Raw genomic sequence first — 19,834 nt, forward strand, 5'->3', positions numbered from 1 at the left:
GCTCCCTCAGCACCCGCGGATGCATCCCATCTGGACCCATGGATTTATGGACGTCCAGACTACTTAATTGTTCCCTAACCCAGTCCTCATCGACTAAAGCAAACTCCTCCATTAACCTGGCTTCATCCGGGGTCTCAGGGGTACAGGGTTCCCCAGGACATCCTCCAGCGGAGTAGACAGAGACAAAGGCGGCATTCAGCAATTCTGCCTTCTCTGTGTCTTCTGCCAACAGGGCACCCACCTCATTCATCAGTGGGCCTACATTGCCTCTGGTATTAGTTTTATCTGCTATGTATTTGAAAAAGTTCTTCTTGCTGTCCTTGACCCCTCTCGCCAGCTGTAATTCTAAGGAGGCCTTGGCTACCCTAGCTGCCTTCCTGCACCCTCTAACAGCAGCCTTATATTCCTCCCAAGTGGCCAGTCCCTGCTTCCATGACCTGTAAACTCGCCTCTTCTGCTTGAGCATACCCAACAGATCCCTATTCAACCACGCAGGCCTTCTGGCTCCCTTCCTCGACTTCCTACGTGTGGGGATGCTCTGATCCTGAGCATGGAAGAAGCAATCTCTGAATGCAATCCAGCTCTCTTGGGCCCCTTTTCCTTCAAGCAGTCTTGCCCATGGGGTTTCCCTCAGCAGTTGCTTGAAAAGGCCGAAATTAGCCCTGCCAAAGTCCAGGGTTGCAATTCTACTTGCTATTCTGTTCCTGCCACACGAGATGCTGAACTCCACCATCTCGTGGTCACTGCAACCCAGGCAGCCCTCAACCTTTACTGCTTCAACCAGACCCTCTTTGTTAGTGAGGATGAGATCCAGCAGTGCACCTCTCCTGGTCGGCTCCTCCACCATCTGCATGAGGAAGTTATCATCAATGCACTGGAGGAACCTCCTGGACTGTGGCTGGCTGGCTGAATGGTCCTTCCAGCAAACATCAGGGAAGTTAAAATCACCCACAACAACCAGGGCCTGTGACTGTGAGGCCACTCTCAGCTGCGCATAGAAGGCCTCATCAACTTCCTCAGTCTGATCTGGTGGCCTGTAATAGACACCTACAACAGTATCACCCCTACCAGCCTGTCCCTTGATCCTGACCCATACACTCTCAACTCGTTCCTCATCTGCTCCTGGGCAGAATTTAGTACATTGCAGTTGCTCTCTCACATAGAGAGCAACTCCACCACCACGCCTGGCTGGCCTGTCTTTCCTGAAAAGGGCATAGCCATCCATGACCACATTCCAGTCATGTGAACTGTCCCACCACGTTTCTGTAATTGCCACCAGATCATAATCTCCCGACCGAACATAGGATTCTAACTCCTCCTGCTTATTCCCCATGCTGCGCGCATTGGTGTACAGGCATTTCAGGGAGCGAGCAGAGCACACCAATTTCTCCCTAGGGGCACAGGAGGCCACCCGGTCCTCATCTGTTTTAGAATGCTGCCCCTCTGGGGCAAGCCCAACTACAACCCCATCCCCCTTCGAGGCTAGTTTAAAGCTCTCCAAATGAGCCCAGCTAATTCCTGCCCCAGCATCCTTTTGCCTCTGCGAGATAAGCCTTTCCTGCATAACACTGTCCGGACTGGAGTCTTATAAAACCAGCCATTATCAAAAAAACCAAAGCCCTGCCTGTAGCACCAGTCTTGGAGCCAACCATTTAGAGATTGAATTTTCCCATTCCACCCCACATCGTCACTTGAAGAGGGAAGGAGTGAAGAGAAGATCACTTGAGCCCCTGAATCTTTCACCATCCTTCCCAAGACCTTGAAGTCATTCTTCATTCCCCTCAGACTACGGGAAGCAACTTCCTCCCCATCTGTCTGGAAGACCAGCAGTGGGTAGTAGTCTGTCGGTTGCACCAGTCTGGGGAGCTCTCTAGCAATATCCTTGATCCAGGCTCCAGGTAGACTACAGACTTCCCTAAGATGAGGGTCAACCCTGCATATTGGGCCCTCTGTTCCTTTCAGAAGGGAATTTCCTATTACAATCACCCTTCTATCTTTCTTATCAGAGGTAGTCTTCAGTTGTGTAGTCAACCGCCTCTTCCTATGTGATCTTGTAGGCAGGCTTGGCACCACCTCCTCACCTACCTCTTCTTCAAGATCCAGGGCCTCAAACCTATTACGGAGGGGCACCTGGGGAGGCAAATCAGGCAGGGAGTGGGGCTGCCTGTGATGTTTTGTTTTGTTTTCCCAGAGCAAGGATCAGATAAATAAATACAGTCAAAATGAAAAAGGCAGCAGCATGTGGAGGGACGAGTATTTCTTAGCAAGGGGGAAAACCTCCACATGAGAGAGCTGAAGGAGAATATATTCATGGGGGTGTTGGGGTTTGTGCTGGTGACATTACACTGTCCTCTAGAGATGCCCATCTTAATGGTGCTGCTGCAAGGTGGGTTGATCTGTGGTAGCCTCTGAGCCCCAGGCATAGCAGGGCTGGGCTCACAGTCTTTTGAGGATAGCCTGTAACCGCTTCTTGAATGGACACAAGCATTGTTTCTTCTATTTGCCAGCCACTTTGTCCTCTCCTCAGAGGTCTTCATTGTTTCTTCCCCACTCAGGCAATATTAGAAACCTCTGAAATAAAAATTAAGCCACCAATCATACATCCCAGTTTTTAAAAAATCTGATAATTTGTTTAAATACTCCACTATGTAGTACTTGCTGATCAGTCTTGCATTCTTTGATACTTCCTTCTTAATTTCTAACTATGGTTAGATTTTCCACAAAATACCCAAAGAGACATTTCGAGGCTGCTTAGTTCCATGTCAACATGGCAACAGCACGCATATTAAATGTATTTAGCCCCTGGCTTTGTGGCACAAAACAAGCCTGAGATGAAAAATAAGGTGAGGCACTGATGGATGAAACAGCAGACATTTCCCTATGCAAATTCTGTTCTTCATTGTTAGCTGTGGACAGTAAATTGTCTTTCATATCTCAAGACCTCAGAGCCTGTAATGTTCCTTTATTTAGGCTACTTTTGCAGTTCTGTCCAGTTAAAATTTATACAAATATATGCTTTATGATTCAAGCCTATTTTGCAAAAGCTTAATTATATAAGGTTACAAATGGTAATTGCAAAATGGAGCTGAATGCTTTATATAATTAATTATCTATTGAGATTTAATTATTTAAGAGAGCTATTAAATTGCACGCTTGAAGAAGTGATCCTGTTGGGTTTGTTACAGTATCAAATAGAAGCTTAGAAGCTCACTGCTGTGGGAGAACTGCCTGAGTTACTTTTGGGAGGGCTAATTCACACTAGAATTCTTCCTCCCTTGGTTGCAGATCTTGCCCTGAAATCCCTCAGCTCCTTCTTGCTGGGGCAAACTTTCTAGGTCCCTTGATGGCCCAGTCTACCAAGCAGCTCACATCACACTTATTTTCTGGCAACAGGACATTTTTAAACCAATGTAACAGGGACTCTTATAAATTAAGCCTAAATGTTAAAGTTCAGGAAGTTGGACACAAAATCCCTTTCCCTCAAACCCCACCTCTCACCAGGTTTCTCTAGCCAGGACCAGAGGTGAGCTTTTCAGGGAGATGAGAGGTCCTCACCACCTCAGTCATAAAATCAGGCACCTTTCAGGAAGAGATGAAGCATGGGCTGGACCAGAATTCAAGTAAGAAAGCAGAACTCCTATCTGGTGACCAGGGACTTAGGAAAGTGATCGGAACCTTGCGTTCTGGACATGGCCTCCCAGCTTACTTCTTCATTTTCCCATCCAATGGTCATGGTCCAAAATGTAAAACTACTCCTAGGAGGTGGGAGTTCAACCCACTTGTGAGAATTTGTGAATGAGTTGGAGGAGTCAGTAGCCGCTCCTGTAAGCTGTGCTTTTTGCGAACCATGTACTAAGCTGTGTGCACCTATGGGGACTTTGATAGAAGTGTTTGCAATGCAGTTATTACAAACAGAGATTCCCTGTAGAGAAATCAGGTGGCATGTAGGCAAAAACTCATTTAATATATGCATAATACCTTTTTCCATACGGTGCTTCTGGTCTAACCAGTTCCAGCTAATGCATTTCTAGGACAGTCTTAACTGCAGTATTGCAACGTCAATACTAAAAAAGAATGCAACAGAAATAGGAGATCATTTGTTCTTTTCTCAGCATGCAGAAAGTGTTTCATTTATTTCTATTTCAAGGTACCCTTGTATTCTGTTGCTAGTTATAAAGCCACATTTTCCAGTCACTTGCATTTTATTTTTAAAGTTATGTGTGGAACATAACTCCACAGGCAGCTGTTCTATATTGTGTCTATAGGCAGGGTTTTAAGGCAAAAATGTTAGCTATAAGATGACCTCTGTATCAGATATCCAGGCTGGCAGAAGTGGACAGAAATAAAAAATGATGCTGTATTTGGGCCCCAGTTCACTAGAGCTCTTAAGCACCTGTTTAAGCAAACAAGTAAATCTGGTTTGCATCCAGCAAAACACTCAAATTTTGGCATATATCCCGTTGACTTGGATTTTTTTTTTCTCCAGGGCTTCAGATGATGTAAGTTACTTTAGCAGTGGAGGCACTAGATGAAAATCCTGCTGAAAATATTTTACGTACCAGTGGTATTTGGGAGAAAGGAAAGAATGATGCTGTCAGTGTGCAATGATATTACAAGTGCAAATCGGAAAGCAGAAACTGCCTCTCAGGATGCTCCCTTACGTAGCCTCTCATGGCTTCCTGCAGAATCTGACTTGCAGAAATCTGTGGAATACACAGAATAAGACACAACTGTTGACAGTGTAGTTGTTCAGAGAGATTTATTATCAGACTTGCAGGGGCACTGTCTGATGGTGGGGTGTCTTTGGCACGACAGTGACATTACAGCAGCTTACACAGGAGCCCATGACTTTACTTGTTTGGCTTCCCATAAGCTGAGAGGGTACAGCAGGAGCATGGTGGCAAAAAGAGGGGAATCATTCAGAGCAGCCAACACAGGGACTTGAGGTAATGCACACTTCCACAGTGGCCTGGTTTTGCCTTCTTCATATGTCTTTTGCTTCTGACTGATGCATTCAGCTTGAGACAGGTCGCTCCTGGATATATTCCTGTGGCTTCCAGATGAGAGGTAAAGTCAGCTGTCACTGACTACATCTCACTGGGCGATGTACGGTGAAGAGATGCTCTTAGAGCAGATAAAAATAACATTTCTATCTTCGATGCATCAGCACTTATTCAGGAGCATAATTCACTTGCTGTATTTGTATATCAATATATTCTACAGAACAAGGGTGTCAGACTCCTTTTCACCAGGGCCCACATCAGCCTCACAATTGCCTTCAAAGGGCCGAATGTAATTTTAGGACTGTATACATTTATACAGTTTGACACCCCTGCTACAGAGATTAGGACCTTATTCAAGTCTAGGTGATTGATCTGTCTTCCAAGTGGGCAGCCTATGTCCTGGTGTGAGCCAGTACAGCTTCATTCTGGAAAAGTTTTGCTTCATTGATTTCTTTAAGCATTTACCTGGGAGCTTCCTATCAGGTCTGGCAATGGAAGGCAACAATGCGTACTGTGCTGCCTCTTCTTCCTCAGGTGGCCAAAAGAGCTTGTCCTGACTTGTAAAAGATTTGGTTTTGGAGCTTTGTTGTTGACTTCAGCAGGAGAAGCAGCAGGTCATTATTTAACTCCTGGCATCACTGGTATTGCAGAAATATTATGTGGCCAGAAAGTGCAAAGCCTTCAAACTCAGGGTAGTGAAAAAGCAAGTTCATGCCTCCTTGTTATCTGGCTCTCCTACTCCAGGTCAGTGGATTGCCTTAGATTCTGCCCTTCAGAGTGTCAGGGACCTCATCAGGTCTGTGGAGCTCCTGACACAGCTCACGTGATTGTATTTAAAGCACTTTTTAATTGATCTAACCTTGAATGGGAAATACCTTTGGAGTCCTCACGTGCTGCTCTCTGGGAGGCAGGTGCAGTGCTCCAGGGCACAGGCGGTGGAGAAATAATGCAGGCGTTTTAGAGTTTGGCCTTTGACTGGAAAAACTGACTTTTAAATATTGGCTCACCGAGACCTTTTCCTGTGTCTGTAACAATGACCCTCCATTTGTCAGCGCCTGGCACAGGTATACGTAAAAATGCCACTTGTTTTGAAGGGTGCCACTCATTTTGTTGTAAATTACCATTTAAATGAGTTACATTTGTACCTAAAGGCTTCGATCTCATGGGGCTAAGTGCTGTACAAATACAATTTTTTTTAGCCTAAATAGACAGGGTATGAGAGGGAAGGACAAAGTAGACTACTGTGTTACCCTCCAAATCGAGCATGTAACAGTTCTTAAAAATATGTCTCAATGTTCTTTGCTGAGTACGCAACAAAACCTTCAGCCATGGCAGCTGAAACCCTGCAGACAGGCTCTGATCAGATGCCATTTTCAAACTGCTCAAAGTGAACATGCCATTTACCTTGATGACAGGAAATGAGGGAAAAACAAAGCTTCCCTTTCAGCTTTTGGGGAGAGAAATGGAGGAAAATGTAAAAATGTATAAAATGCATACATTCATAATGGAAGAAAATTTCAGTTCCTGGACTGTGCATTTCTTTGCAAAAGCTGTACTTTCTGAGCAGGCACAAAGGGGTGAAAACCGAGGGCAGCATGTGCTGCTCACCCCCGTTTATATCCTTGATCACATTTCTGCACAGCTTCCTACCAACCAAACCATTTGCAAAAGCCCTATGCATAGCTTTGATGTAGTAATTTTATAAAACACTTTTGAAACGTCAGGTTTCCCTGTTTTCTTCTTTTCCCAGTTGTTAGTGTTCTGTAGTGGATTGTATATTCTTTTTGCTATTGCCTCTTGCTTGGTCTCTGATTTCCTCTGTGATATCTCAGGTATCTCCATCTTTTCTTCCAGCTCTCCTTTAGTAGTATTCCAGTTGTAAATGCAGTTTGCCATTAGGTGTTGTGCAATGGGAGCTGGGCTCTGCCAGGAGAGGATACAGCGTAAGAAGGGTTGGGAAAAGAAAGATGCCTGGTTGGAAAAAACTGGGAATGGAGTTCACATCCAGGACACACTCAGCTGTGTTGGGGCCAGTGAGGCTATCTTTAGAATTGAACGAGCAGTAACAATATGGACAGTAAAGACATTTATTAGTCATCTTCATATATACTGGGTCAGAATTTCTTCTGCCTGAAGTTCACTGAGCTATGCCTATATTTGAAACGTATCTGAGAACTGCTCAGTTTTGTGTCGTACTTTCATTACACTATTGGGTATACACGTTAAGCCACGATAGTTACTAAACCCAAGTTCAAGCTAAGCCATGATAGTTACTAAGTCCAAGTTCAAAAGATAGAACCTCACACTGGTAGGGTTTCTTAAGATTATTTTTTAGGCAACTACAGGAATAACGCATATGCACCTCATGTCCATACTCCAAAGAACTCCGACAAGACAGCTACCATTTGCATGGGATTTCTCTATAAAACGCCCAGTAGGTTATTGAGAAAAACACTGATTGTGGAAACAGACTATATTTCCTGGTTTACGTGTTCGGAGTTTATTATGGTGCCTTATTAATCTACTGTTTGGAAAAAAAACAAAATTTGTCGTATACTGTTTTCTTCAAAGAGAAAACACTGCTTTAAAAAATTGCTATAAACAGACTGATGTCCTACACAGGGAAATATACAGATCCTACAATGTCACTCACAACTTGGAAAATGCTTGAAATTAAAATCCAAAGAAGAGTGAAAGCCAAGGACAGTGAAAGCTGAGGACTACAAGAAGGAGGTTTCTTTGTTTTGGCATCCACGTGGTCAGCCTCCTAGCTTTGGAGTTGTTGCCACTGGAGCTCCTGTACGGCACATATGGGCAGACTGATGAGTGCCTCATGCATTTCTGTGCTATCCTCCTGCTAGGGATGAGATGAAGTGCAGACTGTACTTCCTCTTCCATATCACTCCTTGTCTCCTCTGGAGGAAGAGCCATGGGCCAGATGGCTTCACCCGCTGGACCCTGGTCTGACTCCAGCTACATCAGCGAGTACTGGTCTGGTACACTCACAGACACAGTGTTGGTCCAAACACAACATTTATTGGCAGTTTTGCACATAGGAAAGGTCCCAGAAGGAAGGGAATGAACTGTGTTGAAGACTGTGAGTGGTCACTGTCCAGCTGGTAAGAGTCTCTGTCACAAGACTGCTGCTAACACTGGCCTGTGCCTACTTGATGCTCAGGATGGTGTCCGAGTCATCTTGCTGCACCCCAAACATCACCTCAATCAGGAGGGTGTTAGAGGAATGGTCGGTCAGCCGGAGCTTGCAGGAGCGCCTGGAGGGCAGCACTATTAGACGCCGGCGTGTGGACTGAGGCAAAACCACCCAGGCTGCTTTCACCAGTATCTGGAACCAGCGGGTGGTTTTCTCGATGTCCAGGTGGTTGCCAGTGCACAGGGTGTCTAGGAGGCTGGCACTCTGATTTTGCCTCAGCTCCTCCTTGCAGCAGTGCAGGAAGCACAGCATGTCCTCCCTCCTGCAGGTGCACTCCAGCTCCACACGGAGCCTGGCCTTCCTCGCCGGCATCGCCTCCACGGTGTCCATCTCCAGGTGGAAGGAGTGCCCACGGGGGTGCTTCAGGGGCACGAGTAGACGGTAGACAGCGTGATCCTCACAGGGGCTCACACCATCTATGTCATTGCCCACTGCGATGGCAGGCTTTGGTCGTGGCATGAAAGCATTCCTGGAAAGTTTTTGGCATGTACGGAGAAGTTCATCCACCAGCTCTACCACCGTCGTGAGTGATTCTGGCACATCCAGGAGGCGCTGGGCCGAAATCGTGCCCACATTCAGTGTAATACTGAGATTTTCTTCTTGCTTCTTCTTGTCCACGTCCAATCTGGAATTGTCCTCGCTGCTGCTGGCTGTCTGATTGCTGGCCGTCTGATTGCTGGCTGTCTGATGGTTCCTTTTCCTGAGCCACCAGCAGAGCCCAAAGAGCAGCACCAGGCCTGCAGCAACAGCCCAGAACTGCCAGTGCTGCAAGGCAGTGAGGAAAAGGGATGCCCAGGAAGAGATGCTCTGCTGCTGGTTCCTCAGCTCCTGGTTCCTCAGCTCCTGGTCCCTCTCCTCTATCTCTTTCCACAACCGAGCCATCTCCCAGTTCAGCATCTCCTCGCGCTGCTTCATACGCTCGCGCGTCTCCTCATCCAGCTCCTCATTGACCACTTGTGTATTCATGATCAGGTAGCGCAGAATCCGAGCAACCAGTTCCAAGGCAAAACGAGCCATGGTCTGCAGGAGGAAGGAGAGAAGGGTCTCAGTGAGGCTGAGCAGGAGGGGGGGCGCTGGCAGTGGGGAGAACAGGGGCGGGGGTCGCAGGGAGCTGGGGGCAGGCAGGAGCGGGGCCGAGGCAGCTGGGAGGCAGCAAGGGCTGTGCCAGCCCCGACGGCGGCGGCTCCGTGCCCTGCCCAAGGTGCTCCCGCGAGCGGCCGGGCCCTCCGTGCAGGGCGAGAACCCAGCCCCGGGGGCCACGTTTCTGCCCCGGCCCCGTCCAGCCCGGCCTCCCCCCGCCTGCACACTCACCGCTGGCCCAGGCCGGACTGGGGCAGCGCTGCTGCTGGCGCCCCTGATAACCGCCCCGTGGGGACTCGTCCCCTGTGATGTCACAGGCGCCAGAGCGCGTCACAGACACGTCCGCCCGCCACGCGGCCCTTCGGGCCACAGCACAGCTGCCCTGGTGTCCCAGGGAAGGCTGGGCCAGAGTTCATGTTCTTTAGAGCACCTTGTGTGGTGCTTTATGTTGGGTTGTTATCCTCTGCCTGCCAATGGCAATCTCATAATCATAGAATATCTCTGGTTTGAAGGGGCCCACGAGGACCATCTAGGCCAAGCCCTGACTCCGCACCAGGCCGACTTCAAGTGAAATCACAGATTCACAGAATCCTTGGAGTTGGGAAAGAACCCAAAGATTATTGACTCCAAGCACAATTCTCACATTGCCATCCCCACCACTAAACTATGGCACTAACTGCAACGTCTACACATGTTTTTTTACATAGCTCCAGTCATGGTGCCTCAAGCACTTCCCTGGGTAGCTTGTTCCAATGGTTGAGAACCCTTTCAATGGAGAAGGTTTTCCTAATATCCAATCTAATCCTGCCCTGATGCAACCGAAGGCCATTTCCTCTTGTACTGTCTTTTGTTACCTGAGAATAGCGATCAACTCCCATCTCTCCACAACGTCCTTTCAGGTAGATGTAGATAACTATACGGTCTCACCTCAGCCTCCCATTCTGCAGGGTCAACAACCACAGTTCACAGAATCACAGAATCGCAGAATGTCAGGGATTGGAAGGCACCTTGAAAGCTCATCCAGCCCAATCCCCCTGCTGGAGCAGGAACAGGGGAATGCATCCAAGTGGGTTTTGAATGTCTCTAGAGAAGAAGACTTCACAAACTTTCCGGGCAGCCTGTTCCAGTGTTCTGTCACCCTCACTGTAAAAAAGTTTCTCCTCCTATTTAAGTGGAACCTCCTGTTTTTAAGTTTGCACCCATTGCCCCTTGTCCTATCATTGGTTGTCATCGAGAAGAGCCTGGCTTCATCCTCCTGACACTTACCCTTTACATATTTATAAACATGAATGAGGTCACCCTCAGTCTCCTCCAAGCTGAAGAGACCCAGCTCCCCCTCAGCCTTTCCTCACACGGGAGATGCTCCGCTCCCTTCATCATCTTTGTGGCCCTGCGCTGGACTCTCTCCAGCAGTTCCCTGTCCTTCTTGAACTGAGGGGCCCAGAACTGGACACAATATTCCAGATGTGGTCTCACCAGGGCAGAGTTGAGGGGAAGGAGAACCTCTCTTGACCTACTAACCACCCCCCTTCTAATACACCCCAGGATGCCATGGGACTTCCTGGCCACAAGGGCACAGTGCTGGCTCATGGTCATCCTGCTGACCCCCAGTTCTCTCAGAAGCCTTGTGCTCCACAATCTACACCATCTTCGCTGCTCTTCTTGGACACCCTCTGGCACCTCAATGCCTTTCTTGTAGTGAGAGGTCCAAAACTGAGCACAATGTTCAAGGTGCAGCCTCACAGGTGCCAACCCAAGCTCCACAGAGGCAGAACACTTCCCAAAAAGACAGATCTGAGCAGCACACCAGGGGAGCAGAGAATTAATTCTTTTGGTTGCTTTGCTTGGGTGTGTAGCTCTTGCTTCATCTACTGAACTGTCTTAGATCAACCCTCAATGTTTCCCACTTTAGCTTTCTGATTCTCTTCGCCCTGCCACTGGGGAAAGTGACTGAGCAGCAGTATGGCAGCTGAGCTGCCAGCAACCCGTGCCCACCTTCCCAAAAATCCTGATGCAGGCAGACACAGCGTTTGCCCAAACACAACATTTATTGGCAGCTTTGAACAGAGGAAAGGTCCCAGAAGGAAGGGAACGGACTGTGTCAAAGAGCGTGGGTGGTCGCTGTCCAGCTGGTAAGAGTCTCTGTCACAAGCCTGCTTGCAATGGTCTCTTCAGCGTCTTCAAGCCTGGCCCGGTTCCTGAAGAACTGCACCTCTGCCGTACCACAGTTCTCTGGCCGCTCCTGCTGCTGCCAGCACTGGCCTGTGCCTACTCGATGCTCAGGATGGTGTCCGAGCCATCTTGCTGCACCCCAAACATCACCTCAATCAGGAGGGTGTTAGAGGAACGGTCGGTCAGCCGGAGCTTGCAGGAGCGCCTGGAGGGCAGCACTATTAGACGCCGGCGTGTGGACTGAGGCAAAACCACCCAGGCTGCTTTCACCAGTATCTGGAACCAGCGGGTGGTTTTCTCGATGTCCAGGTGGTTGCCAGTGCACAGGGTGTCTAGGAGGCTGGCACTCTGATTTTGCCTCAGCTCCTCCTTGCAGCAGTGCAGGAAGCACAGCATGTCCTCCCTCCTGCAGGTGCACTCCAGCTCCACACGGAGCCTGGCCTTCCTCGCCGGCATCGCCTCCACGGTGTCCATCTCCAGGTGGAAGGAGTGCCCACGAGGGTGCTTCAGGGGCACGAGCAGACGGTAGACAGCGTGATCCTCACAGGGGCTCACACCATCCATGTCATTGCCCACTGCGATGGCAGGCTTTGGTCGTGGCATGAAAGCATTCCTGGAAAGTTTTTGGCATGTACGGAGAAGTTCATCCACCAGCTCTACCACCGTCGTGAGTGATTCTGGCACGTCCAGGAGGCGCTGGGCCGAAATTGTGCCCACATTCAGTGCAACACTGAGATTTTCTTCTTCCTCCTTCTTCTCCACGTGCAACCTGGAATTGTCCTCGCTGCTGCTGGCTGTCTGATTGCTGGCCGTCTGATTGCTGGCTGTCTGATGGCTTCTTTTCCTGAGCCACCAGCAGAGCCCAAAGAGCAGCACCAGGCCTGCAGCAACAGCCCAGAACTGCCAGTGCTGCAAGGCAGTGAGGAACAGGGATGCCCAGGCAGAGACGCTCTGCTGCTGGTTCCTCAGCTCCTGGTTCCTCAGCTCCTGGTCCCTCTCCTCTATCTCTTTCCACAACCGAGCCATCTCCCGGTTCAGCATCTCCTCGCGCTGCTTCATGCGCTCGCGCGTCTCCGCATCCAGTTCGTAATCAACCAACTGCACATTCTGGATCAGAATTTGCAAAAGGTTGATGAAAATGTCCTTGAGAGCCATGGTCTGCAGGAGAAGAGAGAGAAGGGTCTCAGTGGGGCTGGGCGGGAGGGAGTGAGCTGGCAGCAGGGGGAACGGAGCCGGGGGCCGCAGGGAGCTGGGGGCAGGCAGGAGCGGGGCCGAGGCAGCTGGGAGGCAGCAAGGGCTGCGCCAGCCCAGGCGACAGTGGCGGCTCCGTGCCCTGCCCAAGGTGCTCCCGCGAGCAGCCGGGCCCTCCGTGCAGGGCGAGAACCCAGCCCCGGGGCCACGTTTCTGCCCCGGCCCCGTCCAGCCCGGCCTCCCCCCGCCTGCACACTCACCGCTGGCCCAGGCCGGACTGGGGCAGCGCTGCTGCTGGCGCCCCTGATAACCGCCCCGTGGGGACTCGTCCCCTGTGATGTCACAGGCGCCAGAGCGCGTCACAGACACGTCCGCCCGCCACGCGGCCCTTCGGCCCACAGCGCAGCTGCCCTGGTGTGCCGGGGAAGGCCGGGCCAGGGTTAAAAGTGTCTCACTGCAGCTTGTGAGGTGCTTTATGTTGGGTTGTTATCCTCTGCCTGACAATGGCAATCTCATAACAATAGGATATCTCTGGTTTGAAGGGGCCCACGAGGACCATCTAGGCCAAGCCCTGACTCCGCACCAGGCCGGCTTCAAGTGAAATCTCAGATTCACAGAATCATTTCAGCTGGAAAAGACCCTTAAGATTATTGTCTCCAACCGCAAATCTCACACTGCCAACTCCACCAATAAACCGTGCCTCTAACGGCAACATCTACACAATTTTTACATAGCTCCAGTCATGGTGCCTCAAGCACTTCCCCGGCTAGCTGGTTCCAGTGGTTGAGAACCCTTTCAATGGAGAAAGTTTTCCTAATATCCAGTCTAATCCTGCCCTGACGCAACATAAGGCTGTTTTCTCTTGTCCTGTCTTTTGTTACCTGAGAAAAGAGACCAACAACCATCTCTCCACAATCTCTTTGCAGGTAGACGTAGATAACCATACGGTCTTAACTCAGCTTCCCGTTCTCCAGATTTATATAACCCCAATTCCCTCAGAAGACTTTTTCTCCAGACCCTTCACCATCTTCTCTGCTCTTCTTTGGACACCCTCTGGCACCTCAGTGTCTTTCCTGTAGTGAGGGGCCCAAAACCGAACACCATGTTCGAGTTGCAGCCTCACTGGTTCCAACCCAAGGCCCCGAGGGGCAGAACACTTACCAAAAAGAGGTGTCTGATCAGCAGACCGCAGGAGTGGTGAATGAACTATTTAGTTTGTTTTCCTTGGACGTGTAGCTCTTGCTTTACCTACTAAAGTGTCTTAGATCTACCCACAATTTTTCCCATTTTGGCTTTCAGATTCTCCCCACCCTGCCACTGGGGGAAAGTGACTGAGCAGCTCTGTGATGTCTAGCTGCCTCCTGGGATTAAGCCATGAAAGCTGAGAATCATCGAAGCCCAGAGAATCACTGAAACCAGAGCCCTCTGCCTGAGCTCCTCTGCAAAAAGCTCAACAATTTGGGGGCAGCTGAACTGTCGTGACCTTATAACTGTGTTCTCCGTCAAACTGGAACACAGACGCTCACAGATGCAGTGTTTGTGTGTTAAACAAGTGATTGGTTGAAATCTTTGCACAGGGTAAAGCTCCCAGGGGGTCTGGAGTCTCTCAAAGAGGGTGGGCTTCCACTGGCCAGGTGGTAAAGCAGTCTTCTCTGCAACCCTCCTTGCAACGGCCTGTTCAGCTGCATCATATTCCATCCTCTGATGTCTTCTTCTGCTGTGGCGAACACGTGCAGGCTGATACTGCCCCAGGGGACACAGCTCTGCACCCTGGAAAGCTGTGGACCCCTGTGGTCCGAGGCAGTTGGACTCCAGCTGCCACTACATGGCAAGGGATTGTGTATCCAGCTCCAGGCACAAAGAAGGGAGTGCTGTTCAGGGGAAGCTGCTTTCCCACCTGAGCCTGTCACACCACAGAGCAACAAGCAATGTGCAGAGTTGTGGAGGGGATGAGTTATTCCCCTTGTGTCAATGGAGGAGACCAGACAGCTAAGGGAGCCTTGGTTACGGAGTCAATGAAAGCGGAGTCCACCGCATCAGGCCTTCCGCACAATGCTCCTCAACTCTGGGGCTACTGAGCTGCCAGCACCCTGTGCCCACGTTCCTCTGCACACCGTTGCATGGACGCTCACTGGCAATGAAACATTTCTTGGAGATCTTACACAGGGTAATGTCCGGGAGGGAAGGGCATCTCCTGAAGAGGGCTGGCGGTCACTGTCCAGGTGGCAATGCCATCTCTGTCACAAGCCTCCTTGCAATGGCCTCGTCAGCTGCATTGGATCCCACTCCCCAGCCTGTGCTCTTGCTCTGGAGAACATGTGAAGGAGCAATTCCCAGTGGCAACAGAGCCGCGTCTTGTCCACGTTCAGCGTGCTCTGTTCTTCATCACCAGCTGCCCGGGGAGTGTCTGGGGCGGTCACATCCCGTACCACAGCCACAGTGAACACACGGAGGCACATCAGTGGTGCTTCTCATTTGGGAATGTCTAGGCCCTGGTGAAATCACCACCTGAAACGCAACAGAGTGACAGAAAAGCCTGGTAAATGTCATCTTTGCAACCACTGCAGTCACCACCTGCTGCTTTGCTGAGGGGACTGTCTGGGGAATGATGCTGCTGCTCTTGTTTTCCCTTTCCTTTCTGTCTCCCGCAGCAGCCTCTTCAGCCACCTCACAGGTGCCGACACTGACCTCTGCCTACTCCATGGTCACAAATGTGTCTGAGTTGTCTTGCTGCACCGCCAAGACCAGCTCAATGGAGAGGGATGTCTCAAAGCCATTGGTCATCCTGAGCTTGCAGGAGCGTGGGGATGGCAGCACCGTGAGCTTGCATGTGGCTGACTGAAGCACGGCAACGCAGGCTGCTGTCATCAGCTCCTGGAGCCAGAAGGCGGTTTTCTGCATGTTGAGGTATGGGCCGGTGCAGAGGGTCTGCAGGAGGCTGGCTTCCTGACGGCCCCTCAGCTCGTCCTCGGGGTGGTGGATGAAGCAGAGCATGTCTCCCAGCTTCCGCTCCCTTATGCACATGCACTCCAGTTCCACACGCAGGCGGGAGTTCCTCAGCGGCATCTCCCCTTCGGTGCCCAGCTCGAGATGGAAGGAGTGCCCGGGGGGCGGCTTCAGGGGCACAAGCAGGCGGTAGACAAAGTCTTCTCCAAGAGCACTCTGGCTTTCCAGGAAGCCACCCAGCCCGAAAGCGGGCTGCAGGCGCGGCATGAACTCATTGCCAGAGAGGACTCGACAGACACAGAGAAGGTCATTCACCAGGTCTTCCACCATGGTGCATGGTTCTTCCCTTTTTGGCAGTGCCCACAAGGGGTACTCCCACTGAAACCTCTCCATACAGAAGGGGTCTTCCTTCTCTTCCACTTCCTCTTCCAGGCTTCTACAGCTGCCACGCTTGCTGCGGCTGGCTGTCTGATGGCTCCTTTTCCTGAACCAGCAGCAGAGCCCAAAGAGCAGGACCAGGCCTCCAGCAACAGCCCAGAACTGCCAGTGCTGCAAGGCAGCGAGGAACAGGGATGCCCAGGCAGAGACGCTCTGCTCTTGGTTCCTCAGCTCCTGGTCCCTCTGCTCTATCTCCTGCCACAGCTGACTCATTTCGCGGTTCAGCATCTCCTGACACTGCTGCATGCACTCATGCGTCTCCTCATCCAGCTCCTCGTTCACCACTTCTGTATTTTCTCTTGTACTGTCTTTTGTTACCCGAGAAAAGCCACCAACACCCATCTCTCCACAACGTCCTTTCAGGTAGATGTAGATAACTATACGGTCTCACCTCAGCCTCCCATTCTGCAGGGTCAACAACCACAGTTCACAGAATCACAGAATCAAAGAATGCCAGGGATTGGAAGGGACCTTGAAAGATCATCCAGTCCAATCCCCCTACCGGAGCAGGAAAACCTAGATCAGGTTACACAGGAATGTGTCCAGGCAGGTTTTGAATGTCTCCAGAGAAGGAGACTCCGCAACCTCCCCAGGCAGCCTATTCTAGTGCTCTGTCACCCTCACTGTGAAGAAGTTTCTCCTCCTATTTAAGTGGAACCTCTTATGTTCCAGTTTGTACTCATTGCCCCTTGTCTTATCATTGGTTGTCACCAAGAAGAGCCTGGCTTCATCATCCTGACACTCACCCTTTACATATTTATAAATAGGAAAGAGGGCACCGCTCAGTCTCCTCCAAGCTGAAGAGACCCAGCTCCCTCAGCCTTTCCTCACACGGGAGATGCTCCACTCCCTTCATCATCTTTGTGGCCCTGCGCTGGACTCTCTCCAGCAGTTCCCTGTCCTTCTTGAACTGAGGGGCCCAGAACTGGACACAATATTCCAGATGTGGTCTCACCAGGGCAGAGTTGAGGGGAAGGAGAACCTCTCTTGACCTACTAACCACCCCCCTTCTAATACACCCCAGGATGCCATGGGACTTCCTGGCCACAAGGGCACAGTGCTGGCTCATGGTCATCCTGATGTCCACCAGGACCCCCAGTTCTCTCAGAAGCCTTGTGCTCCACGCTCTACATCGGCTTCGCTGCTCTTCTTGGACACCCTCTGGCACCTCAAGGTCTTTCTTGTAGTGAGAGGTCCAAAACTGAGCACAATGTTCAAGGTGCAGCCTCACAGGTGCCAACCCAAGCTCCACAGAGGCAGAACACTTCCCAAAAAGACAGATCTGAGCAGCACACCAGGGGAGCAGAGAATTAATTCTTTTGGTTACTTTGCTTGGGTGTGTAGCTCTTGCTTCATCTACTAAACTGTCTTAGATCAACCCTCAATTTTTCCCACTTTAGCTTTCTGATTCTCTTCGCCCTGCCACTGGGGAAAGTGACTGAGCAGCAGTATGGCAGCTGAGCTGCCAGCAACCCGTGCCCACCTTCCCAAAAATCCTGATGCAGGCAGACAAGCGTTTGCCCAAACACAACATTTATTGGCAGCTTTGAACAGAGGAAAGGTCCCAGAAGGAAGGGAACGGACTGTGTCAAAGAGCGTGGGTGGTCGCTGTCCAGCTGGTAAGAGTCTCTGTCACAAGCCTGCTTGCAATGGTCTCTTCAGCGTCTTCAAGCCTGGCCCGGTTCCTGAAGAACTGCACCTCTGCCGTACCACAGTTCTCTGGCCGCTCCTGCTGCTGCCAGCACTGGCCTGTGCCTACTCGATGCTCAGGATGGTGTTCGAGCCATCTTGCTGCACCCCAAACATCACCTCAATCAGGAGGGTGTTAGAGGAACGGTCGGTCAGCCGGAGCTTGCAGGAGCGCCTGGAGGGCAGCACTATTAGACGCCGGCGTGTGGACTGAGGCAAAACCACCCAGGCTGCTTTCACCAGTATCTGGAACCAGCGGGTGGTTTTCTCGATGTCCAGGTGGTTGCCAGTGCACAGGGTGTCTAGGAGGCTGGCACTCTGATTTTGCCTCAGCTCCTCCTTGCAGCAGTGCAGGAAGCACAGCATGTCCTCCCTCCTGCAGGTGCACTCCAGCTCCACACGGAGCCTGGCCTTCCTCGCCGGCATCGCCTCCACGGTGTCCATCTCCAGGTGGAAGGAGTGCCCACGGGGGTGCTTCAGGGGCACGAGCAGACGGTAGACAGCGTGATCCTCACAGGGGCTCACACCATCCATGTCATTGCCCACTGCGATGGCAGGCTTTGGTCGTGGCATGAAAGCATTCCTGGAAAGTTTTTGGCATGTACGGAGAAGTTCATCCACCAGCTCTACCACCGTCGTGAGTGATTCTGGCACGTCCAGGAGGCGCTGGGCCGAAATTGTGCCCACATTCAGTGCAACACTGAGATTTTCTTCTTCCTCCTTCTTCTCCACGTGCAACCTGGAATTGTCCTCGCTGCTGCTGGCTGTCTGATTGCTGGCCGTCTGATTGCTGGCTGTCTGATGGCTTCTTTTCCTGAGCCACCAGCAGAGCCCAAAGAGCAGCACCAGGCCTGCAGCAACAGCCCAGAACTGCCAGTGCTGCAAGGCAGTGAGGAACAGGGATGCCCAGGCAGAGACGCTCTGCTGCTGGTTCCTCAGCTCCTGGTTCCTCAGCTCCTGGTCCCTCTCCTCTATCTCTTTCCACAACCGAGCCATCTCCCGGTTCAGCATCTCCTCGCGCTGCTTCATGCGCTCGCGCGTCTCCGCATCCAGTTCGTAATCAACCAACTGCACATTCTGGATCAGAATTTGCAAAAGGTTGATGAAAATGTCCTTGAGAGCCATGGTCTGCAGGAGAAGAGAGAGAAGGGTCTCAGTGGGGCTGGGCGGGAGGGAGTGAGCTGGCAGCAGGGGGAACGGAGCCGGGGGCCGCAGGGAGCTGGGGGCAGGCAGGAGCGGGGCCGAGGCAGCTGGGAGGCAGCAAGGGCTGCGCCAGCCCAGGCGGCGGCGGCGGCTCCGTGCCCTGCCCAAGGTGCTCCCGCGAGCAGCCGGGCCCTCCGTGCAGGGCGAGAACCCAGCCCCGGGGGCCACGTTTCTGCCCCGGCCCCGTCCAGCCCGGCCTCCCCCCGCCTGCACACTCACCGCTGGCCCAGGCCGGACTGGGGCAGCGCTGCTGCTGGCGCCCCTGATAACCGCCCCGTGGGGACTCGTCCCCTGTGATGTCACAGGCGCCAGAGCGCGTCACAGACACGTCCGCCCGCCACGCGGCCCTTCGGCCCACAGCGCAGCTGCCCTGGTGTCCCGGGGAAGGCCGGGCCAGGGTTAAAAGTGTCTCACTGCAGCTTGTGAGGTGCTTTATGTTGGGTTGTTATCCTCTGCCTGACAATGGCAATCTCATAACAATAGGATATCTCTGGTTTGAAGGGGCCCACGAGGACCATCTAGGCCAAGCCCTGACTCCGCACCAGGCCGGCTTCAAGTGAAATCTCAGATTCACAGAATCATTTCAGCTGGAAAAGACCCTTAAGATTATTGTCTCCAACCGCAAATCTCACATTGCCAACTCCACCAATAAACCGTGCCTCTAACGGCAACATCTACACAATTTTTACATAGCTCCAGTCATGGTGCCTCAAGCACTTCCCCGGCTAGCTGGTTCCAGTGGTTGAGAACCCTTTCAATGGAGAAAGTTTTCCTAATATCCAGTCTAATCCTGCCCTGACGCAACATAAGGCTGTTTTCTCTTGTCCTGTCTTTTGTTACCTGAGAAAAGAGACCAACAACCATCTCTCCACAATCTCTTTGCAGGTAGACGTAGATAACC

The 19,834-nt window shown here is 51.5% G+C and overlaps 4 protein-coding genes across 4 annotated transcripts; all 4 read right to left on the reverse strand.

The window, feature by feature from the left end:
- Positions 1-8,166: 8,166 nt before the first annotated feature.
- Positions 8,167-10,172, reverse strand: LOC136102302 (uncharacterized). Its single transcript, XM_071808622.1, has 2 exons — positions 10,149-10,172; positions 8,167-9,438 (listed from the first exon to the last, which is right to left on the reverse strand). Exons 1-2 carry the CDS (start codon positions 10,170-10,172, stop codon positions 8,167-8,169), a joined length of 1,296 nt encoding a protein of 431 aa, XP_071664723.1.
- A 1,303-nt stretch (positions 10,173-11,475) lies between these two features.
- Positions 11,476-12,636, reverse strand: LOC136101859 (inositol 1,4,5-trisphosphate receptor-interacting protein-like 1). The gene has a single exon (XM_065838359.2). It carries the CDS (start codon positions 12,619-12,621, stop codon positions 11,563-11,565), a length of 1,059 nt encoding a protein of 352 aa, XP_065694431.1. The 5' UTR covers positions 12,622-12,636; the 3' UTR covers positions 11,476-11,562.
- Positions 12,637-15,351: 2,715 nt separating this feature from the next.
- On the reverse strand, positions 15,352-16,383 carry LOC136102303 (inositol 1,4,5-trisphosphate receptor-interacting protein-like 1). Its single transcript, XM_065839282.1, has one exon. It carries the CDS (start codon positions 16,381-16,383, stop codon positions 15,352-15,354), a length of 1,032 nt encoding a protein of 343 aa, XP_065695354.1.
- Positions 16,384-17,796: 1,413 nt separating this feature from the next.
- On the reverse strand, positions 17,797-18,870 carry LOC136101858 (inositol 1,4,5-trisphosphate receptor-interacting protein-like 1). The gene has a single exon (XM_065838357.2). The coding sequence runs from the start codon at positions 18,853-18,855 to the stop codon at positions 17,797-17,799; it is 1,059 nt and encodes a 352-aa protein (XP_065694429.1). The 5' UTR covers positions 18,856-18,870.
- Between the last annotated feature and the right edge of the window lie 964 nt (positions 18,871-19,834).

This window comes from Patagioenas fasciata, chromosome 5 (genome assembly GCF_037038585.1).
Source record: "Patagioenas fasciata isolate bPatFas1 chromosome 5, bPatFas1.hap1, whole genome shotgun sequence".
In the NCBI taxonomy this organism is placed as follows: Eukaryota; Metazoa; Chordata; class Aves; order Columbiformes; family Columbidae; genus Patagioenas; species Patagioenas fasciata.